Source organism: Rhinichthys klamathensis, unplaced genomic scaffold (assembly GCF_029890125.1).
Source record: "Rhinichthys klamathensis goyatoka isolate OS25496 unplaced genomic scaffold, OSU_Roscu_1.1 h1tg000005l_1, whole genome shotgun sequence".
Taxonomy (NCBI): Eukaryota; Metazoa; Chordata; class Actinopteri; order Cypriniformes; family Leuciscidae; genus Rhinichthys; species Rhinichthys klamathensis.
Genome location: NW_026606558.1, coordinates 6,522,199 through 6,537,473, shown reverse-complemented (window position 1 = coordinate 6,537,473; position 15,275 = coordinate 6,522,199). Strand labels below are relative to the sequence as shown.

The 15,275-nt window shown below is 40.6% G+C and overlaps 1 protein-coding gene across 1 annotated transcript; it reads left to right on the top strand.

The window, feature by feature from the left end:
* Nucleotides 1–609: 609 nt before the first annotated feature.
* znf296 (zinc finger protein 296) lies at nucleotides 610–14,077 on the top strand. The gene is made up of 3 exons (XM_056256442.1): nucleotides 610–844; nucleotides 5,582–5,893; nucleotides 12,194–14,077. The coding sequence occupies exons 1-3, from the start codon at nucleotides 793–795 to the stop codon at nucleotides 13,708–13,710; spliced, it is 1,881 nt and encodes a 626-aa protein (XP_056112417.1). The 5' UTR covers nucleotides 610–792; the 3' UTR covers nucleotides 13,711–14,077.
* Nucleotides 14,078–15,275: the final 1,198 nt, after the last annotated feature.

Sequence of the window (15,275 nt, the reverse complement as noted above, 5' to 3'; positions counted from 1 at the left end):
GAATTGGAAACAATCATCGATGGTCACAGATTTTTGACATTGAAATAAAAAGCTAATCATGATTAAAAAACCGTTGGTTTGGGTGTTTTTTTTCCCGCGTTCTCTTTGCCGTCACCACTGTTACGTGTTCTATCCGCCAGATGGCGCACGTCACTATTAGAACTACCACTGAGAATCATTCTATGCAAATTGCTGTTTTAAGTGGGAATTTGATCAGTTTACACAGACACATGTAAACAGTGTCCGTCAGCCTGTATTTACCCCCGTAATTCACTACATAGAAGCAAGCCTCTGAAAGTAAAGCGACAGTTACTTTGGATTTCGAAACAAGCCGGACAGCCAAACAAACACCTGTCTCAGTCGACCTCGATAAAGCCACTTCCTCTTCACCCACATCCTTAACCAGCACATTTTTATTGGTGTCAGAGCAGCAGCTGCGCGCCATCAAAACGACTATTTACATAAGTCCACCAATACGACAGGTAGATAAGGTATAGACTGAGTTTGAATCGTTTAAAGTGGCTCTAATGTTGTTGCTTAAGCACAGCAGAGTTGTTTAATGAGGTCAGTGATGATAAGACCGAGGATGATGATGATGATGATGATGGGCGGGCTGAAGGGCTGGAGGCGTTGCTCATGCCCTCCTCCTCCTGTAGGGCCAGCACACAGAGACAGTGTGTGAACTTGAATACTGACGGGCTCAGCAGCAGTCACACATCATTGGTGTTTTATGAGATTTAAAGTGTTCGCTTAGTTTTGGTGTCGTTCGGTTCTAGAGGAGCTTCTCTCACTATGTCCAGACGCAAACTCGGCAGCAGACCGCAACACCTGAGCGCAATGCAAGGTAAGCTGGATTCAAGACAACTTCATTCACATTTACACGAGAAAACACAACATATGCATGGAGAACCGAATATGGATAATGTGGGAGAGAGCATAACCAATAACGAGAGATCAATAACGTTAGCCAATAACTTTTCACGTGGTTTGTGTCTCACTCAAGTGCGTGTCCAGAACTTGACATTGGAGTTGAAATGATAACATACCCTCATGTTTTGTATTTTTTTTTATTTAAATGTGTTGCTGTCGAGAAGTATCGAATCACTAGTCAATCCGTGTTAAATGTGTATAGGCTATTTAAGGTTTTTTTTTTTTTTTTTTTTAGGTTAAAGTTCCGAGTTGGAGCAATAACATTGCACTTCCTTATTGCAACTTCACGATATCTTTATGTTTTGGTGTCGTCACTCATACCTTAGTGGCTGCTTTTTAATATTTACAGTTAGTTTTCATATTTTTACACACCCTCATTCTCGGATGGTATTCTTAATTTTACCTGCTGACAAGTGCGCTTGCTTCACTTCCAATATTTCTGTTGTTGTTGTTTATTGATATTAATAATTGATTGATAAACATAGTCGGCGTACTAAGACGTACGAGTGGATATTAAATATTGTTTTGATCATGCCAGGATCATCGTCTTGTTTTGTTTTATCTTCTAACTGTGGGCAGCTGTGCGTGCCTCACCTGACCACAAGACTTAAGTCTTGATGTGTGTGTGTTGGCGGAGTCTGATTTGTGAGTCGGATCTGTTCAATGAATCGGTTGAACCAAATCATTGACTGACGGGGCTAAAAGGCAAAGTTACTTTAAAAGCCGAATGTCAGAGAAATAAATATTTTAGTAAACTAAAATGTGTTTTTGTAATGTTGCTATGACATTTTATCACCACAGGTAATTTTAGTTTTACTTCGTTGCATTTTACTAGCACGTATTTAATCATTTAATTTGAGGTAGCTATAAGTTGATTTTAGTATTACAATGAAAGTGAACATTATATTTAGGATTTTAATGACTTTTCTTTGTGATCTGAACTGAGACATATGAAATTGTAATAAACATCCCTAATAATAAATGGAAAAAAACGTGATAAACCGCATTGCATATGGCTCTACTTATCAATTAAAATATTCTCCAACGAGATGTCAAGGGCCACGTGATAACGTGAAAACAACCGCTAAACGCGTGAAACGAACTGTCCGAAAGAACCGATTCACTTAAATAAATCGGACTTCCAGTCACTAATTTGTGAGAGAGAGCAGCCGCGCCTTTTGCGTGTCGGCACAAACAACCAGAGCTGTTGAAACAGGAAAGGTGACATTTTTGAGTAACCACAGGTGAAATCCTCCCCTTCCCAGGACTGTCTGTACCTGCATCGGCATGGACAGCCTAGCCCGGGCAGTTGGATCCAGTCCAGGCTCTCTCTCTCTTGCTCTCTCTCTTACTCTCTGTGTGTGTGTGTGTGTGTGTGTGTGTGTGCTCTGGAGTCCATGACCACAGCAGCGGCACCCAGGTCAAAGGGCAAGTTCCTCTTAACTCGCCTTCTTCACAGTCGAGTTAAATGTGCTCTGAGCAGGATCTGTGTCTGCAGCAAATTCATTGTGTATAAAAATGAAATCCTCCATAAAGATGTAGCCTACTTAAATATGGAGATTTGATTCACCCCAGGCGGCCCAGATGCTGATTTGCTTCTGTATAAATGAAATTCAGCAGCATTGCAGCCTTAAATGTTGCCTTTATCATTGCAGAGTAGTATTAGTAGTGTAATGTTTCTATATTCGTAATTCATAAATTTCATAAATTTACATTTTTGTGTAACTTAGTTTATTTTATCCTATGTATGGAGCTTCTGTGTCACTTTCACAGTGTATGAAGGGGCAATGGCCAATGCATGAAACTTTCAGTTTAGGCACGGATTGTCATAAATTTAAATGCACTTTATGTAGTACACTGTAAAAAATATATGATCAATAAGTTATGACAAAGTTTTTTGCATTTCTTTAACTTTCTTTAAACCTAGCCATTTTCAACTTATTTTATAAGTTATACAAGTTTCAACTCATTTTTTTAAAACCGGGTTAATGTAATTTAATTTGAAATGACTTAAACATCCAAGTTGATTGTACTTCAAAAAGTAAGGCAGCAACTTTTTTTCAATGTATACAGGCAGCTTCTGTGCCACCGCAGTGTAAAAATGACATTAGATGCACTAAGGGACAAAATATGAAAGCGTCTTTCTCTTTAGACACTTTGAAAATAAAGTAAAATAAAGATTTTTTTCTTCAGTTTGGCTCAGCTTTTGACCTGGCTTGATTTACATACTGCATACACACATACGCTCATTCGCCCCGGCGGTTATGAGTGGTGTGAAAGACACCTTGTGTATGTCAGCAGACTTGTGAGCATGGCAGGACGACTACAGTGCAAAGAGCCTGATATATCAGCATGCACTAATGGGTGAATTGCTCAAGCATGTCGGAGCTGCATCGCTCTACTTCCTGTCACAGCAGCCCTCGGTGGCAGAGACACAGGAAGTGGTCAGTATCTGTATCTGCTGACCAGACAGAGCCTGCTGATGATGACAGTTTAGCAGTACGCCGTCGCCGACAAATGCAGAGAACTGAAAGTAGCACATTAGAAGAGAAACGAAGCTGTTGCAAAGCCGCTCAGTTGGGTCATTTCAAGACTTCCAAGGGCTCGTTGCACTGTGCTTAACCCCTGGTTATCGTCGTTTTAAACCCCGCTTGTGTTTAGAAGTGGGATTGGCACCACCTTTTTACCCTGTGGTTAAACTGCTCAAATTGAGTGTTTTTGACCCTGTATTGTGGTTCTAAGCATGTGCTGTGTGAAACGAGACAGTGTGAGAATGTTACAGCAATCATGTACCTCACATTCACATGCTTTGGACAGTAACAGAAACACCCTGTATTGTATAAACAGTTTCAGCATTTGAAGGTGTTGTGGCAAAAATCATTAACCAATCAATATCACTGCGTAAGAGACATTCAGAGTCAAATTCAGTAAAAAGAAGTATTTTATTCTTGCAAGAATAGGTTCAGTCCCAAACACACAGAGGTTCAATCTGTGCGAGGAGTGACACAGATGCATGAGCAGAAGGGGGGTTCTTATAGCATTTTCAAGGACCTTTCTTTCTAAGTTTACACTATGATATGGGCTGTTATGTCTTTTAAGGGCATGACTGCAACTTCCAGAAACCTCTCAGGGCGCCTCAGTCCCTCTCAGGCCTTAACCTAATACATAAATGCACTGGTCAACACTGACCAGTCCCTAAGGTCAAAAGGTCTGCTCCTGAGCATCACCCCAAGCACGTACACAGATATTTTAGTTCATGTTATAGGATCATCAGGAGCCACATGGCTCAGATTCACCTAGTAAAATGTACTACTGATCAATGTAAGAAAAAAATTGCACCCACAAAGGGAAAATGGTGACAGAAAGCACACCAACTGGAATAAATACGTTGAGTGACTTACTTTCACAGTCCGAAAAGTCCATTCAGTGATAGTACAATCCGAAATATATGGTATCAGGGTGTAAAATGCTACAGCCTTTCTATGAACAGGTCGTGTGTCTCTTTCGTCCAATCACTGACATTGACACTGCGAATATGCAAATAAAAATGTTTACCTAGGGTTTAGGAATGTACAGTGTGAAATGTCATATTGTTATTAGTTTATAAATAACAAGCATTCATTGTTAACACCATGTAACATGAAAGGGTTCCTTTAACCCAGGTTTAGAATGACCCAGGGTTAACTCTTTATAGCACTAAAGCAGGGCTGGACATTAACTTGTTTGCTCACTAGCCACTTTGGCTATTAAGTTACTAGCTACATACACTAGATTTGTATGTACATTTCTGAAATGCATAACTTGGACACAGTCACCTCTAATAACAGATCACTCTAAATTGTAATGTAGACATGCATTTTTTTGTTGTTGTAAAGCTTCTTTGAAACAATATGTATTGTGAAAAGTACTATACAAATGATCGAATTGAACTAGCCACTCAGCATTTTCACAGGCCACAATTTTGACATCGATACCATGAGGAAAATATAGATTTCTTTAATATCGTCTCATTGTAATTTGTCAGCAGGAATAATAGGCTGCTGTCACTTTAAGACCTGACACACGGATCCATTATACGGTTAAACATGCGTTTTCTTTATCAAGTGTTTACGTTCACTTAAAACATAACTGACAATATTTTGTGTGTATTTTAAATGCAATAAGCAGCAAAACAATAACTCCATTTAGTAGTGAGACGGCTTTATGTGCATGCACTAAAATTATGCTCAATATGTGCAATCCCACACTGAAACTAAGCCCTGTAACAGCCAACAATATTCATCCGGAGCAACTGAAATGAGTGAGTGAGAGGAGGCGGGTTTGTGTGTCACTCGCTGTTGGAGAGATGAGAGAGCGAGAAAGCCCAGCTGGAATCATGTCTATTCTGTATGTAAATTAGTATTGGAAGCGCTTCAGATATTTATGTATTGATATGTATTGAAAAATCGCTATTTTTGATAACACTACATTGCACTTAGTTTATCATTTCAGATGCTTTTTGAAAAAAAAACCCTGAAAAATGTATATATTATATACATTTCAACCCGCCAAAGTGTCTGGTAAGGGTGACTGCGTTAGGTTGGCGGATGTTAATGTCAAGCCCTGCACTAAAGACCATTTTTACAGAAATATGGTGTTGTTCTGCTCATAGACGCTCCGGATCCCACAGTCGTCCCTGTCGTCTCCTCGCGGTCACCCGAGCGGATGCCTCCGCCTGAGGATGGAGGTCGTGACCTGCTGACATGTGGCCAGTGTGGTCAGGCGTTCCCGCTGGCACACATCCTCACCTTCATCCAGCACAAACAGGGCGGGTGTAGCACAGCCAGAGCCCAACCTCAGGGCCACACCCCTCCCTCTCCGGCCAATCGCACGCAGGTGGAGGCGGGGTTTGTGGAGCTCCGCCGCGTGAAGGGCAGGAGATGGAAGGAAGAGCCAGGTGTGAGGGTGGAGGCCAACCGAGCCGGTGAGTTCTAGCTGCTAATTAGTGTCTTTTTTTGTAAACTGTCCCCTCATTTAACAGCCTCGTCCCCAGTCCGGCTCATTAGGCCGCCGTTGCTGTGGCGCTGAGGCCTTGGTGAGTTGGAGAGTTAGAGACGCCGGGTCTAATTGTGTGGAAGGGATAGGTAGTTCTGCGACACACGCGAGCAAACGTACACTTATACACACGCCCTAGGGGACGCTGGAAAGACACCTGAGCATCTCCTTAGCTCTGTCTCTCAGGTGAAATGGCCAGGTAAACACAGCACAGTCAGGCCAGCAAACTGCACAACTCCCACAGCGCAAAGCCCTCATTATTCCTGCACTCAGTCGTACAGGTGCTGCTGACCTGGGCTGTTATTCCCACAGTCCCATCCGCTCACTGCACTCTTCACAATAAAGTCTTGAAATGTCAAATGTACACTCTTAAATATAAAGGTCTCAAAACGTTTTGTTTTTTTGCAGCGATTCCACAGTAAAAAACATTTCGGGTTTCCAATTTCTTTTTCTTAGTGTGAAGAACATTTTAATAATCTGAAATAGAACTGCATGGTTAATCAAAATAAAACCAAAATCGCGATATGACCGCAAAAGGCTGCAAGGTAATTAAATAAATATATGCTCTGCGTGATTCTTTCCCATGTTTGCAGCTTCTCAGAGCACCTGAACATCACAGTTAATGCAGTTTTCCATCAAAATAAAAGTTTTGAAGAATTTAAGACAGCCGAGCCGTAAAAATTAGTTTTTTAGTTGTAATGTAAAATTAAATTATTATATTATTTTTCTTAAATACTTTTTTTTTTTTTGAGTCAAGTATTACTGTAGTAATATTTCTTATTTAGTTTTTAATTAGTAATGTACTTTTTTTTACCTATTATTATTATTATTATTATTTTATAGCCACAAAAGAAGCACAGAAATGTTATTCTCAATCAGAATTTTTATCAGAAAAATCCAAAATTAGATTATTATTTTTTTACCCCAATCGTGCGCCTCTTATCTGAAAAACCTTTTGTGCAATGAAAAGTTCTTCATGGAAGCAAAGATGCCGATAAACCTTTAAGATTGTAAAAAAAAAAAAAAAAAAATTGGGGTGAAACATTGAACTCTTTCGACTGTTAAACAGGATGTTGGTGTGTGTGTGTGTGTGTGTGTGTGAGTGTTTCTCAGTGCAGTAGTGGGCCGTAGAGGGACTCGTCCGCCTGTGCAGGTGTTGGTGTTTCTCAGTATGATGCTATTGAACCGTGACCTGAACCGCTTCCTCATATGGGCCGGATTCTTTCCCCCTACAACACGAGCAAACCAAACATTTATTAGTTTATCATTACAGACCGTTTATAGAGGCAAGCAAATGATTCCGATTGATTGTGATTAACAAACGCACCCTTGCTTTCCGCTCACTCCCTCTAACACACACGTTTGCGCTTCCTTCCTTTTCATGCTCTGCATCCGTCCGTCCACGTTTCTTGATTCTCTGGGGTTCATTCCCTCTTGTGTTTTTGTGTGTGTGAAGGTGTATGTCGCTGATAAAGGTGTCAGGGTGAGAGGTGCAAAATATGCTAATGTGTTACTTCCTCACTGTCAACAGTCTTTCACTATCAGAGTCTATTATTATTAGACTATCAGAGTCTCAGACTGTCCCAAGCATAAAACTTTTGCTTGAAAGACATTTCAAAATGAGTATGTGATATACGGATGAGAGTGAGTGATAATTTGTTTAAACTGACATGTCAGGGTTGCCAGGTCTGCAAGACAAAAACAGTCCACTGGAAGAATATACTGCCATTCAAAAGTTTTTTTAATATATATATTTTTTAAAAGTCTTGTCTATCAAGGCTGTATTTATTTGCATTTATAAAACTGTAATATTGTGACATATTTTTACACTTTTACACTAACTCCATAACCAAAAAATGTGAACTATTTTACATTTACTTGTATGTATAGGCATAACATATAATGTAGGTTATCTCATTAAAAATAACAAAATCATCAAAAAAAATGACAAGTTTATAGCCATAGAAGAAAGATGAAGCCTGACAAGGCCAATGTCATATTTATATCTATTTTACTTGTGCTACATATAGTTAGATCTTTAAGGATTCAGAATATATCAGTACCATATTGGTTATCTGTTGATATTAGACTTTTAAATAAAAATATATGTCCATATTGGATATTTAATTGTAAATATTTTTTTCCATTTAATTGATCTAACACACACATATAGTTAATCTTTAAAAACACAAATTATTTAATAACACATGTAATCTTTAGCAAATCTCTAAATAATATCAATTTTTCATACTGTATTATAATGTTGTGATTCCTAAATTTTCTATATATATTTAGCATTTAAAACAATTGATTTTAGTTTTTAGTGTTTTAATATTAATTTATTCATACAAAATAATATAGAATTTTAATATCAGCTTATCGGTCATAATATTTTCAAATGTACACATGTTAAATTATATAAAAAGTGACATCGCTAACTACTGGTCTGGCAGCAGAATGCAGCGTTTTTAGTCGTTTTTCGCGGAAACGTTTCCATTTTTAGTACTTCGCTGTCGTGTAAACATGCCCATAAAAACTATGTTGTAACCGGATAAAATGGTTAATACATATTTTTATCCGTTATAAATGTTTTTGCAAATTTTTACTAAACGAATCTAATTTGATCCATTTAAATGCAACAGCAAATCTATCGGTGACCGAGTTTAAAAGTAACTCAATTCTTGGCAACTCTTGAACCCCAGGATACATTTTTGTTCTGCTTGGATGAGGGCGTTTTGTATGCACGTCGTATTTTGTGCTTTCATTTTGACTCATCCAATGAAAAATCAGTTAACCCACAAAGCATCAGACGTGTGTGTGTGTGTATGTGGGTGTAAACTAGTGACATAGAGAGATTTTGGAGAGGAATGGATTATTGAATTAGTTTAGACAATGCATCAATAGTCTTATTTTTATTTCCTCCAGCCCTCTCTTTGCTCTTCATTTCAACTGTCCCTTTATTCTCTCTCTCTCTCTCTCTCTCTTCCTCTCTCCGTTCCCTAGAGAGAGAAGATTCTGCCTGCTGCTCGTTAGCGCTCTCAGCCAATCTGCATTTTTAATTAGCGGTTATTGCTTCTGCTTAATATGCAATTGCTACCCTGGGCCAAATGGGAATCCTTACAAAAAGAGTGAGGGGAAAGAATGAAAGAAAGGGAGAGGGAAGAGAGAGAGAGAGACAGGCTGGGTATTGTGTTTCACTCCAAGACCCTGAGACAAAAGCCCCTCCACCCGTCCTCGCACCCTCCACCCGAGGGAGAGATTTGGAGGCAGAAGGGCTGTGTGTGCGTGTGTGTGTGTGTGTGTGGGGTGAAGGTGCAGTCACAGGGGCGATGATTTTTCTCTTGTTTTTCATGACCTGTGCAGCTATTCCTTTTTTGTTCTTAAATTAAACGCGTTTCCTCCGTCTGTTTTAACCTCTGCTTCTTGCTTCTTGACTCGAGTTCTTCTCCAGGCACAGAGTACGAAAGAAGAGAATAGAAGAGGCTCTTCTTAATCTTCTTCTTTTGCCCCCTCCCAATAAAATGCAGAAGGATTTTGACTTGAGGAGATGTAAAAGAGGCTTATAGCACTCTGCTTTGAACCCTTTGTAAGAGAATGGGAAAAAATGAAATGAATTTTCCTCTCAGTTTTGGGATCCTCTTTGCAGACGGGCCCCATTTATCAAGGAGGCTGAGTCAGGACTCATTTGCATAAAACCTTCGTTTGCTCCGTTCCGCTAATTAGCAATTTGCAGCTTAATTGGCGAGCGGCTCTCTGAAATAGAGACAAAGCTAACCACGTTTAAAAATACCACCAGAGCTGCTGAAGGAGCCCATCCGTGGTCGTTCTCTCCTGTGAGCACACCTTTAATCAGGCAAGCTTTCTGACATTCCCGGCTCATTATTGCTCTGACACCTGCAGGGGTTTGTGACATGCAGCTTTTCTAATGAAAAGAAAATTAGCAAAACGAGGAAAAATGAGGAAAACGTGTTCTCTTGAGGTGATGCAGTAAAATAGGAGGATGAGTTTTGGGCTGTGTTCAACACTTGGATTATTTTAGCAAGGTGCAGATATGGGTGATTAGCACGAAAACACGAACCGATCACATTTCACTCCAGAAAGAAAGATTTTTTTTATACGTTGTGACCAATATTTTCATGAAAGGAATGTTTTCCTCCAAAGTTTCCATTACTGTTACATCCCTATAGATCTTTTTCTTTCTTTTTTTTTTTGGGACAGAAAAACAAATGCATCCATTATGTATAAATGCAATTTAAATAATATATGATTTAATTTTAATATTCCACTTTACCATAATATTAGCCTGGTTAAAACCAGACCATTCTCAGTTGTAACTGAGTTATGGTCTGGCAAAGCGTCATAGACAAATCATTTCCAGAGGGGCGTCACCAACGGACGTCGCGGATAGACCTAAACCCAATCAGAGCGATGAAGGAGATGACGTATGCAGAGCGGCGGAGAAACATCTCCGAGTGTTGTTCTTTGCTCGGTTTTTAACAAAAAGGAAACGTTCAAATGGCTTAAAACAGACGCGATAGCTGATTCAAACGAGTGATGTTCGATGGCGGCATCCATCTTTGTAATGTAGGCTACAAAATCTGCTTCAAAATCCCAGCGCTGTCGTCATCGTGTAAAGAAAAGAAAAACCAACGTTTCTGATTGGTGCCTCGATTTCGGCGGATTGGAAATGGGCTTGAATGAGCTCTTTGCCAGACTAACTTTCAGAGCAAATCTAGATTTGCCGGAAGTTGTCTGGGTTTTCCCAGGCTACCATAATATTACTGCAATGACAACTTGGAAGGAATGGCATGAAAATATCACAATGCAAAAAACTTAATGATCCCCAAAAATAGGCTTCATTTTAGTCAAGCAAAATTTCTGCATTTGGATTTTGGGGTTCAATATGATCTTGACCTGCACAGGAATACCTGGATAACCTAATACTTTTGCCAAAATGTACAGTATACAGCAGGTATATAACAAGATTTCTCTTGCTTTTATTATTTTTATAGGACTGGTGAAAGTTGATGATGTTTTTACACAAAATCTGATATAAACTAAACCACATAATCTCTTAGATCAAAGCATACAATGTATTTAGGTCATGTGATTAGCATTGTAGCTGATTGAAACGTTTATTGTTGCATTCAGCATACTGTTACATTTAATGTAATATTATTTTTTTAATATTGGGCCCTGTGTAATATGACATAACAAGAACAGTATGTTAGCATTCTTTTCTAAACATAGCCATGGACTGTACCTGCCCCGTTTTCACAAGTATTTGTGGTTTTACCTGTTTTGTTCTGTTTTCTGTAAATGACCAAGTTCGCCTGCAGCCTTTCCTTTCTGCCGTTTCATTTTCAGTGCGTCATGATAGACATCTTTCCAGTTCACTCAATTACTCAGATATGTACTGCATGAGAAAGGCTCTGTTTGTTTGCACATTTTAGTATAGACATTCACACAACCTAGAAATGAAGATTCGGTTAATGGACCTCATCAGTTGGCCACCACATGGCTAGCGAGAGATATATGCATGTTATGGACCATTTATTGATTCCAGTACTAAATCAAGGAGTTAATCGTTATTATTTTGAAAATAGACATGACCAGGTTGTATATACAAAATGCCGAATTAGACATTGAATACGCACTTATTCATATTTATTGAAAGGGGAAGAGAAACTGGTTTGTGATTTGTGTATTTATTTTCATATTTATTTATATATTTCAATAGAATGTCCTTTTTAAAATTATATTAGACAACATTTTTATTCAGAAAATATATTAATGGACTTTAAAAAAAAAGTTTCTCCTGGAATAATTGTAGAATTTTTGACACATATTAAATTGAAAGATTCTATGTAAATGTTATTAATACTGTTGTTACTATTTGTATACATATCTGATTTTGTATATTGATTGTTTTACAGTAAGAAAAATGGTTAAATTATTGTAAACAATGTATTGAATTGATTGTAATCATAATTATTTTTAAATTGAAATACTGTGATTGCCATGAATATAGCCATTGCTGCCGATATGGTGTTAAAATCATAAATAAATAAAAATGGACCATTTATTAGTCAAATAAGTTTGGTTTTCTCTCCTGAATGTACTGCTATTTAAAAAAAATGCCATTTGTTAGGGTGTTTTTGAGTGATTTTAGGTGTTTGTTTGACTGATAAATTAATTCTCTCTCTCTCTCTCTTCCTTTCCAAAACAGAAGAGCCCTCCATTTTCACCTGCCAGGTGTGTCAGTGTGTGTTCTCCAGCGCATGGACTCTCCTCCAGCACGCTCAGAACGCACATTCTCTCAGCATCTACCAGGACGACACCATCGCGCACACATCTAAACCGCCGGCCACGATGGATCCGCGTCACCTGGGCGCCGCTCTGGCCTCTGCGTTCCAGCCGTCCTCCGTGAGATCCGCTCGCTCTCACAAACCTCACATCTCCACCCCTGCCCCGCGGGATCTCCAGGGCCTGAACTTCTCCATGTGTTTACAGCGCCTGGCGGAGGTGAGCTGCAACAGCGGTGGAGTGGTGCCGTCTCCATCCCCGTCTCCTCCAGCCGCTTCACCTTTCCCCCTGTCCTCTCCTCCACTTCACACAGGCTTCTCCTGCCAGCTGTGTGGCCAGGGCTTTCAGTCTCTGCGTAGCCTGTCCGCGCACCGGCGCACTCACGCCTGCGATAGACCATATCACTGCGGTGTGTGTCAGCTCACGTTCTCTCAGAGCGGCGAACTTGCACGACACATGAGAAGCCACCGTCGTTCTGCAGCTGGACCGGAAGCATCCGATCCCAGCCCTGCCAGTGCGGATGAGGACAGAAAGCTTTCTGGACTGGGAGATAATGATATCTCCGGTGGTCATAACGCCAGCTTGGAGGCTGGGAAGCATCCAGGAGGAACCAGCCTGATCTTGATATCTTCTCAGTCCAGGGGTGCGGATCGCAATCTGCTGCGGTACTACCAGCCTCTGAGAGAAGCTGAAGAAGAGGGTCAAGGTGAACCTCAACAGGCTTCTCCCTATGGCAGCCCCTCGGAGGGCTCTCTGGAGAGCGGAGATACAGGTGGAAGTGGAGAGAGCGGGATCGCCAGCGGGAACTGCACACCGAAGCGCCCCGAACGGGAGGATCGTCCTCAAGGCGAATGGGAGCAAGAGGTGGAGGCCGTGGAGATAGTCACGGACTGGCAGCGGGAGAACGAAAGGAGGCAGGTCACCAGCGGAGGGGGCAAGAAGAAAAAAGAAGAGGCGTGCGAATTCTGCGGAAAGTGTTTCCGTAACAGCAGCAACCTTACGGTTCACCGGCGCAGCCACACGGGGGAAAGACCGTACCGATGCGGACTCTGTAGCTACGCCTGCGCGCAGAGCAGCAAACTCACACGCCACATGAAAACACACGGTGCCCGCGGGACACGCGCACCCTTTCAGTGTCAGCTTTGCTCTGTCCCGTTCACCGTCTACGCCACGCTGGAGAAACACCTCAAGAAGGTCCACGGACTCACTCACGCCAGTGCAGGAGCCTACAGCCAGGGCTCGCTTGCCGATTACAACGGCCTCAACATCAAAATGGAGGATGACAAATCAGGAGCTCCAATCACAATGCTCACAGAATCTAATGTGGACCTATCAGAGCAGCTGAAAGAGGAGGACGCTGAAATGAGGGTGAGTGTTGATGTGCCCCCTTCTTCTGAAGAAACAGGTTGTACTGCGGCTCTGGGTGAAACCGCAGTATAAAGACAGCAACAAGACACTCTGATAATGACCAAAACCACCATCTTCTGCCCACAACTCAGTATGCCCATCTTATCAAAAACCAAGACGACCTTACCCGCCTTCACCTCAAGTCACTCTAGAGAGGACAGCTGGTACTGACCGAGACTTGACATATTCTCATATCAGTACAAGTGCCTACTGTGAAATCCTGACTTGCAATAGACTTCTTAGTCCCAGCCACCGTCGTACAAGGCACTTCGAACCCAGAACATGAACGTTTGACTACTCAGAGTATACGGAGATGGTTACAAACCATTTGAGCCTTTAGTTGAGCCCAAAAGACAATCAGACAGGAAGGCCTGCAGGTGATCTGTCAATGTGATTTTGAATTCTGGACACTGTTGTAGCACTCTACCACCGAGCCTTAAAGGTTCGTGGTTCATAAAAACCTGTGTGACAAAAAAAAAAAGAGAGAATGGATGTCCAATCCTGCTTCAGGAGGGCCTCTGTCCAGCAGAGTTCGGCTCCAAGCTTAATTAAACACACCTGAAACGGCTCATCAAGGACCTTTGCTAAAACCGTTCAGGCTAAAGTTGGAGCTGATCTCTGCAGGATTGGACACCCCTGGTCTACATCAGTGTAGTAAGAGTAAGACTTGCACAGATGCATTTGAGCTTGTGTTTTCCCATCTATCTGACAGGGTTGTTTCCTTTTTTTGACACTGTATATTAAACAGGACTGATTGGGTCTGTGGCAATACATGTTCACTGTCACATATCACTGTTAAAGAGCATTTGTTTGCCATTTAGTTCATTTAGAATGTCAGAATTGTGTAAATGTATATTTTGCAACTTATTACACAAAAATGTACAACTTTTTTTTTTCTACTGCACAACAAATTAATTTTCGTTGTATTTTGTGAGCCTGTTTAGTCCTTTTGCAGACATTTGTTTTACTGCCCGAGCACATAGAAAAATACTATGGAAAGTTTCTCTTATTTTGTTTGTTCAGTTGTGTTTTGTGGAATGAAAAGCCTTGGTTTCTGACGAAATACTGGATGGGGAACAGCGCTGTTGAATGGTGAACCCACTGAGAGAGCACTTGTGTTTGTTTGTGTATATTTGAGCGAGTTAGAGACCAGATATATGATAAATCTATACAGGGAAAGTCTGCTTTGTTACAGTTTTTTATGATTATCAATGTCAGGGATCTGTTATGTTACACTTTATGTTCGCGTGGTAACAAATATGGTAGAATAAGTCATCAAATGGAATTTAAAAAAGCCATTTTTTTTGTATTAATAAGCAAATGTGAAAATAGTTGGACATCCAGTTATGTCCGTTTCTTCAGGGAGCAGCGAAAACAAAGCTCTTTTTGTCCTCTGAATATTGTTATAATAATTTCTGCTGATTGAAATGTCATGTCTTATATGTGATTTCTCCCAGAAATCCCTGTGTAGCCCACCAACTTTGTGTATTTTGTATTTCTATGGCTATTTGTATGATAATTAAAAGACTGAGGTAAAGTCAGAGGGTGTGTGTTTGAGTATGTGAGAACCAGAAAGTGTGACGGCAAGTCGAGCCTGT